The sequence below is a fragment of the Erpetoichthys calabaricus genome, chromosome 12 (assembly GCF_900747795.2).
Source record: "Erpetoichthys calabaricus chromosome 12, fErpCal1.3, whole genome shotgun sequence".
In the NCBI taxonomy this organism is placed as follows: domain Eukaryota; kingdom Metazoa; phylum Chordata; class Cladistia; order Polypteriformes; family Polypteridae; genus Erpetoichthys; species Erpetoichthys calabaricus.
In genome coordinates this window covers 107,429,769-107,438,657 of record NC_041405.2, presented here as the reverse complement: position 1 = coordinate 107,438,657, position 8,889 = coordinate 107,429,769, and the positions used below count along the sequence as shown (strand labels likewise).

The following is an 8,889-nucleotide window of genomic DNA, read 5'->3' as shown; positions in this document are numbered from 1 at the left end:
AATTCTATGAGGGAACAACAGAAGGGTATGATCAAAATGGGCTTTTTGATAGTATTTATCTGCTTAGATTAAACAGGCTGAAATCAAACAAATCTCCAGGACTAGATAACATTTACCCTCGAGTTCTTAAGGAGGCTAGCAAGTACATATATAAACCTTTCACATGTATTTTTAGGAAGTCACTGCACACTGGGGAGATTCCGAGGAACTGGAAAATGGCAAATATTATCCCATTATATAACAAGGGTGACCGGGCAGATCCAAGCAGACTTGGACTTTCAGAAAGCATTTGATAAAGTGCCACATGAGAGGTTGGCCATCAAACTAAAAGAAATGGGATTTCAGGGTGTTGTTTATAGATAGGTGCAGAATTGGCTCAGACACAGGAAGCAGAGGGTGATGGTGCAAGGAACCTCATCAGAACTGGCTGATGTTAAGATTGGTGTTCCATAGGGGTCAGCACTAAGGCCACTGCTATTTTTAATATCTATACTAATAAAAGGCAAAGCCCTCACTGACTGACTGACTGACTGACTGACTGACTGACTGACTGACTGACTGACTCACTCACTCACTCACTCACTCACTCACTCACTCACTCACTCACTCACTCACTCACTCACTCACTCACTCACTCACTCACTCACTCATCACTAATTCTCCAACTTCCCGTGTAGGTAGAAGGCTGAAATTTGGCAGGCTCATTCCTTACAGCTTACTTACAAAAGTTAGGCAGGTTTCATTTCGAAATTCTACGCGTAATGGTCATAACTGGAACCTCTTTTTTGTCCATGTACTGGAATGGAGTGCAGCTCAATGGCCGTGAGAGGCGGAGTTGCGTGTCGCGTCATCACGCCTCCTACGTAATCACGTGAACTGAAAATAAGGAACAGCCCCAAAGAGCGTTGAAGAAAACATTCATTACACAATTGAGAAAGCACGGTGTAAACCATAAGTTTAAATTAAGTTTATAGAAACGCTCCCCCTGCCGTTTGCAATACCATATTCGCGAGATACAAGTTTAATGAGAAGACACGAGGTATAAACGAGACTTTGAATCACTTTGTAACGGAGTTAAAATTGCTGTAGCGAGAAACGTTTAAGTGCCGGGTCTTAGCTAACATTAAATAAAGCCGTGGACATCGCAACATCACACAAGAGAGCGGCTCACGTGAACTGACTGAACTTTGAGGCAAGATTGCTTTTCTCCTGTACAACTATACGTTGCATTCTCAAGAGTGTGCTTGCACAGCTTGGTCATATTACAACCGGAGTGCTGAACTGACAACGTGGTATACAAACAGAACTATAACAATCGTAATAAACGAACAAAAAAAACAGCGGACAACCCGTGGATTAAATAAAAAGGCTGCTTCCGTTTGCGAAGCAACGAAAAAGGAAGACCTTATATGGCGTTCGTTTATAAAACAGCGGAGAGGCTGTGTGAAGTCAGCTTCACAAAAAAACAGATCCTTAACAAATTTTTATTGGTATATTTTCCCTCAATTTAAAAAGGTTTTCTTTTCTTAATAAAAATTTAAAAGCAGTACTTCGCCGGTGCGAGGCGCGGGGATTTCAGCGACTGACGCATACAGATATATTCATGAGTGCAGGTACTATGGAAACAGAGCACCGTGTAAACCTAAAGTTTAAATTAAGTTCATAGACCTACAAAAGGTTGCCATTGATTTGAGGCAAGATTGCTTTTCTCCTGTACAACTATACGTTGCATTCTTAACAGTAACCTTGCACAGCTTGGTCATATTCCAACCGGAGTGCTGAACTGACAACGTGGTATACAAACAGAACAATCGTAAAAACAGCGGAGAGGCTGTGTGAAGTCAGCTTCACAAAAAAACAGATCCTTAACAAATTGTTATTGGTATATTTTCACTCAATTTAAAAAGGTTTTCTTCTTAATAAAAATTTAAAAGCAGTACTTCGCCGCTGCGAGGCACGGGGATGTATACATATATAAATACATAGACAGATAGTTAGATTGAGATATATATATATACTAGCAAAATACCCGCGCTTCGCAGCGGAGAAGTAGTGTGTTAAAGAGGTTATGTAAACACATATATACATATACATATATATACATACATATACACATCCACATATATACATATACAAATGTACATATCTACATATATATATATACATATAAATATATACATATCTACATATATATATACATATGCATTCACACATATATATATATTTATATATATATATATATATATATATATATATATATATATATATTCACGGCATTCGTAGTCTGAATCACAATCTGATTGTATGGGTGGTTACCTACCAGGTAACGCTTATGGTTGGCCAGCAAGTCAGCTAACATTCGCCACGGTGCCTTCAGTTGTGAGAAGCAGATCATAGAATGGTTGAAAATAGTTTACTGTCAAATAATGCAAAGAGTACGCGACACGTGTTTCGCCCTAATTCTTGGCTCATCAGGCGTACACACTCTACTGCACTCCCTTACGGGAATCGAACCTCGGACATCAGCGCTAGAGGCGAAGCCCCTAACATTGCGCCACGGCGTGTGGTTCGTTCATTTGACAGCATGTAGATCGGGGTAATTACATTCACGGCATTCGTAGTCTGAATCACAATCTGATTGTATGGGTGTTTACCTACCAGGTAACGCTTGTGGTTGGCCAGCAAGTCAGCTAACATCCGCCACGGTGCTCTCATTTGTGAGAAGCAGATCATAGATTGGTTGAAAATAGTTTACTGTCAAATAATGCAAAGAGTACGCGACACGTGTTTCGCCCTAATTCTGGGCTCATCAGGCGTACACACTCACTGCATATAGCCAAATTCCCGTGCTTCGCAGCGGTGAAGTATTGCTTTTAAATTTTAATTAAGAAGAAAAGAAAACCTTTTTAAATTGAGGGAAAATATACCAATAACAATTTGTTAAGGATCTGTTTTTTTGTGAAGCTGCCTTTACACAGCCTGTCCGCTGTTTTATAAACGAACGCTATATAAGGCCGTCCTTTCTCCTTGCTTAGCCTTTCTGTATTGTTTTATTGTTCGTTTATTACGATTGTTATAGTTATTGTGCTTCTCCGCTGTTTTATAAACGAACGCCATATAAGGCCATCCTTTTTCCTTGCTTCGTCAAGGAAGCAGCCTTTTTATTTAATCCACGGGTTGTCCGCTGTTTTATTGTTCGTTTATTACGATTGTTATAGTTCTCTTTGTATACCACGTTGTCAGTTCAGCACTCTGGTTGTAATATGACCAAGTCGTGCAAGCTTACTGTTGAGAATGCAACGTATAGTTGTACAGGAGAAAAGCAATCTTGCCTGAAGAAGGGGCCTGAGTTGCCTCGAAAGCTTGCATATTGTAATCTTTTTAGTTAGCCAATAAAAGGTGTCATTTTGCTTGGCTTTTCTCTAGTATATATATATAAATGATTTGGATAGGAATATAAGTAATAAGCTGGTTAAATTTGTAGATGATACCAAGATAGGTGGATTGGCGGATAATCTGTAATCAGTTACATCATTACAGAGGGACTGCATACAGGCTTGGGCAGGTTTGTGGCAGATGAAGTTTAATGTAAAGTATTACACATAGGAAGTAAAAATGTTAGGTTTAAAAAGCCGAATTCTGAAATGTGTGGGCCATTTCTAATTGCTAATGGGGAGCATTGCAAAGCACCCTACCTATCGATCTATTTATCTATCTAACGATCTTTCGGTTTCTGTCTAAGCTGTTCTGACCATTCCATGCTTTTCTGATGCGTTCATTATTCAGTACATACGGGTGGGTAGCGAGGAGAGCTGGGTTCCATTAGTAATCTATTGATGGTGGGAGTTGGGGCTAAACCCTCTCCGTACGTTAGGCTAACATCCCCACCTGTATGTGGCACTGACTCACAGTTGGCAGGGTGAGTAGTAGCTCAGCTTTAAAGTACGCCAGCTGCGGCCTGTGGTGCTGCATTCAAACTGCACGCGGAGCCTTACTTAAACATTAAACCTGGCTGCAGTCGCTCCGGTTACTACTAATGGCGCGGCCCTACTAAGCACTTTATCTCTATTTGTTTTCTTTCGTCACGCAATGACAGCTCCAATCGCCAGGGAGGGGCGCTCGCGAGGGTGTGCCCGTGTCTCGAGGGTGCGCCACCTGACGCGCAGGTAATTCGTCGCGTAGTCAGAGCGGGGACTGCGACGGGCAGAGAAGCTGCTTAAGCTTGAGAGCGTACTTGGTGCAAGTTTCTTTCGGTTACTCTATTCGACTGACGAATTGTTTTTGTTTCACTGCTGTGTCTTGTTTTTGAATCCGTCTTCACACGTTGTTACCCGCCGGACTTTGGCAGTTCAACATGTCCATCATTAACACCGTCCCGCTGAGGGTGGCCACCGGAACCCCGGTGTCTCCACTCTCTCCAGTTCATTCTCCCATGACGCCAATTTACTTGGTAAACGGGGGGACCGGGATGGGAAACGTGGTCTATGAGACGGTGCAGTATCTGGTGCCAGTGGAGAGGAAGGCAGACATCATGCAGGAGACTTACGTGGTAATGGATAATCAACCGCGACAGCAGCAATTCTTCACTGCCGCGCCGAACTTCAGCTCGAGCTCGAGCACGACCGAGAGAGTCCTGATGCAGCAACAGGAGGTAAGGATCAGTGGACTCGCAAGCAATAGGCTTCTCCTGCTTTGTAGCAGTTCTAGTCATTTTTACTAATTCATCGCAATCACCTGAGGATATGACATATGTTAAAACAATATGAGGTGCAGAATGCTAGAAAGACTAGACCTTAAACTTTAGTCGAAATTCCAAATGGAAGTATCCCTTTCACATGAAGGATTTTGCACATCGAAACAAAACTTTTAAAAATATTTGCGTGTACTTTATTATATGCCACAGAATCCTAAAGCCACGACGAAACAGAGAAAAAAATCTTAATTAATTTAATGATCGTAAATAGAACCGAATGAACCCAGCTAGTGATATGTTTGACCCTCCGAGGCTTTAGCTCCTGATCTGTTGCGCCAAGCCCCTGATCTTTATTCAGGAATGTGCAGAAATAATATCGTTAAGCCCCAGATCTTTCTGTCTATCCTGTCTGACTCAGTTCCCGATCATAGCACGAAAGGCCAAGGAGAACCCCAGTTCTTCAAATTGATATTTTAGATACATGATCGCGAAACCACAAGGGGAACCACCGACCCCCGCTCTTGTATGTTTTAAGACTGCGCGCAGAAAATCATAAAGCAGGCTGAGACCCCAATCTCTGTAAATTCTGAAAACGCGGCAGCATCCGATGTAACGCAGAACATCAACTGGCCCGTTACTCAATGAGACACTGGCAAGAAAAACGTGGCGCATCTGTGATCTTTTAAAGTAAAATGAATATCGATTATCTTAATTTTTTCATGGGTCACTTTTCATGATACACCAAAACAACAAGATTCTACTACAGTGGCAAAATTAGCAAATACTGTTTTAAATTTAAAAACGAAAGAGTATCATATAAAGGATAAACACAGCTATCAGATGTTTATAGACAGTAGGAGGTTGTTGGGAGCATAACTTAAAGATTTTATAAAGCAAATGTGAAATACTGTAAATCAGGGGTTCCCAACCTGTTTTCGCCCGTTTACTCAGTGGCAACTTTTCGAAAGAAAATTTCCCCCTACCCTGTTTTGTTCAGTAAGTTGAGTTTATACTTCTACCACAATAAAGTGATTGACAAATTGGACATTTTAAGATACAGTTTTTAAACATTTTTATTTTAAGTTCAAATAACAATTAAAATAGCACATAATAATGCTATTTCACAAAATAGACCTACTTCAGATTTTTAGTAGACTTCAGATTTTTTGAGCAGACTTTTTTATCCTGGGTGTAAATTTTCCTGCGGTTGGGATCCCCTAAAATAAATTAAATACAAAAGTGTAGTGATTTTACAGCTGTAATTATTGTAAATTGGGAATATAATTTATGTTGCGTTTAATAGTAAAGACTATCAAAATGAACTGATTAGTGTTTCCATTGCATAAAATAAAGTTCATTATTTTAATACATTCCTGTTCGTAATGGTGCTAGAAAGTGATGACTTGTTACACATTTTGTAGAATTTCACTGTGCAATTGATAACACTGGTCTGCTACTACTACTACTACTACTACTACTACTACAATTTAAGTGTGGATTTAATGATTGCTACCAATTAACAAATTAACCACTTTGATGCTTTAGAATTTTCGTGTAGATATATATATATATGTGTGTGTGTTTGTGTGTGTGTGTGTGTGTGTGTTATGAGCAGGGTCATGCCATAGTATTCTGTCTGGCTGTCCCCTTTTTGGAGTTTATATTTTCTCTTTCCATGTTGTTGTGATTTTTTCCAATATCGACACAGATGTTGTCTTACAGTCCAGGCCTGGTATCTGGTTGGAAAGTGATTATAAGCAGGCCCGTGTGGTGCATGCCATGCAATTTAGCTGACATCTTAATCAAGTCTGATTTGTTTATGTTGCAGTCAGGTAGGCAGTGTCTCCTGATGAAGAAAAAGTGAGTTAAGATAATGCATGGGTGGAGTCTTACAAAACATTTGTGTGCATTTATAAATAGAACTGTATTTGCTTATTAATGCGAATGAATATACATCGTATTGTTAAGTATGTATTGTGGAAGCACCTGATCTCCTGTAGGTGTAGATTTGTGCTTTTTTAATTAAAGTATGTACAGTGTTTTTTGCCAAAGTGTTCACCTTTGTAGATGGGTAAATTTCAATATGTATTCTGAAAGTACATATAACTTCCCACGTACTATCCCAGTACATATATGAAAAATACAGTTTTAAAGGTAGAAGGTTTTCATTTGTATGTTGATATATTATGCATGGCACAGTGCTGCTCTCTCAGTGCTAGGTTCAAATCCTTGGCCAGTTACTACTGACAAGCTAATTAGATATTTTATATTTTTCTTTTGTAAGTGAGTAAGTGGTTGTGTATTGTGTGGCCTGGTGTACTGTTCATGACAAATCTGCATTTTTTTCTTGTTTTTTTTTTTTTACTTAATAAAATTGATAGAATGATGAGTATACTGTACATATTTAAAACTAACATTATAATCAAAATGGAAACTGTTTTGTGGTGTAAGCAATTGTGGGAAAATCTGAAAAATATTAACAATAAAACTGTCCACCTATGGTAAATAACACCTTTAGCCGCAAATAGATCTGCAGGTATTTTTATTATCTTTCTGCTAGCTGCAGGCACAATGGAGGTGCAAGGTTTAACCAGTTATTTAATGTAAAGTTGTTTAAGTTCCTTTATACTGAATGGAGATATCCAATATGTTGTACCTAAGTTTTCAGGCATTGTGAAAGATACCTGCATTTTTTTTTTGGTATACCATATTAATGCCCGAGTTTAAGGTAGACATTTAATGAAGCACTTTCACTGTTTTAAATGCCTGTGATTTTTTTTTTTGTTGTGGGTCAATGTCCTTCTGAAGTTAGAATTACAGTTCCAGATTGTACGAATTTCTAGGTTTATAGGGTCACTATTGTCACATACATGCAATCTGGTGAAATTCTTACTTGCATGTGATAATCAACATGTAATGCTTTGCCACTCTTCAACAGCATAATTAATGAGTAACTGTCTTACTCTGATTTTATTGATGTAAAATATAAATTATCCATTCACCTGTTCATCAGTCCAGGATGTAATGTCCATCATCTTCAGAACACAATCACTTATATTTGTACCTATACTCAGTCATACTGGGCCAATTTACAGTTGTCAGCTGTTGTAAGTTCTCATTTTTGGCTTGTCAGAGGAAACTGTCATGGAGAAAACCTGTATGAACATGCAAAGCATGGACAGACTCCATTTAGATGGTAACCAGAATCGAGTGCCTGAAGCTGTGAAGCAATATTGTTAACTTTCATGCTGCTTGTGTTTAAATTGGAAAAATTCAGTTTGTTAAACCTCACCATAAAAGCTTTTGTCACATATCCACCACTTTACAGAAAAGCTTCAGACAGCAAAGCACTGGTGCACAGATGTAGCCTTGTTTCCAGGCCCAATTACTATCTGTTGAGTTTACACGTCCTCTCGGTATCTGCAAAGGTTAATTGGTGCATGTGTGATTAATTGGTGACTCTAAAATGTCTTGATTCAAATGTTTATAATAAAATGAATGTGACACTGTGGTGTTAAATTTGGTTTGTAGTGTCTGATATTTTAAATGTGTGTCCCTTCAGTGTAGCTGTAACCTTCTCATTTATGTTTTTTCATTTTATACATGGTGCTTCTAAAACACTTTTTTCCTATATGTTTTAAGATGCAGTTAGTGTTGGCTGTTTCTGCCTTTTATATATTACTGAGCTTTGTATGTTTGCTTATTGTATATCTCATTTTCATTACTAATACTCTTTCTATGAAATGTTTTGAAAGCTGCTTAGTTTTTATGACTGTTTACTACCTAGCAGAGACAGATAGATATTAGTTCAAAACTTACGTGAAAAAATTGTTTCTGTACGCAGACTGACTTGACTAAATACATGTATGTCATTTGTTAAGGAAATTGAATGCAGTTTGTTGACTCAACAAAAGGAGTACACACTTCTGGACTTGATTCTGCCTGATAGATGTTGTGACCTGAGATTGAATTCTGGCTTGTCTGTGTGCAGTTTTCATATTCTTCCCATGCTTATGGCAGTTTTCTGAACATCTCACAGGGATTCAGTAAGGGTGATTGATGTCTAGGAGTTGCCCCTATAAGAGTAACATTTGGTGTTGTCCTGTGTTTTGATGGACTGGCACTCATAAAGTTCATCCCTTCTTTGAACTCAGTGTTACCAAGCCATGATCCTGTAATAGAAAGAGCAGGTACGG

At 38.8% G+C, this 8,889-nt stretch overlaps 1 protein-coding gene across 2 annotated transcripts in view; it reads left to right on the top strand.

Annotated features, from left to right (window-relative positions):
- Positions 1-4,001: 4,001 nt before the first annotated feature.
- The window catches only part of pof1b (POF1B actin binding protein), a 49,047-nt gene continuing 44,159 nt past the window's right edge, over positions 4,002-8,889 (top strand). Inside the window, exon 1 of one of the 2 annotated variants that reach the window (XM_028815972.2) lies at positions 4,002-4,651. In XM_028815972.2, the coding sequence (XP_028671805.1) occupies positions 4,355-4,651 (297 nt within the window). In that variant the 5' untranslated portion in view covers positions 4,002-4,354. The remainder of the gene's footprint in view (positions 4,652-8,889) is intronic. The other variant, XM_028815971.2, reaches the window with a different exon arrangement.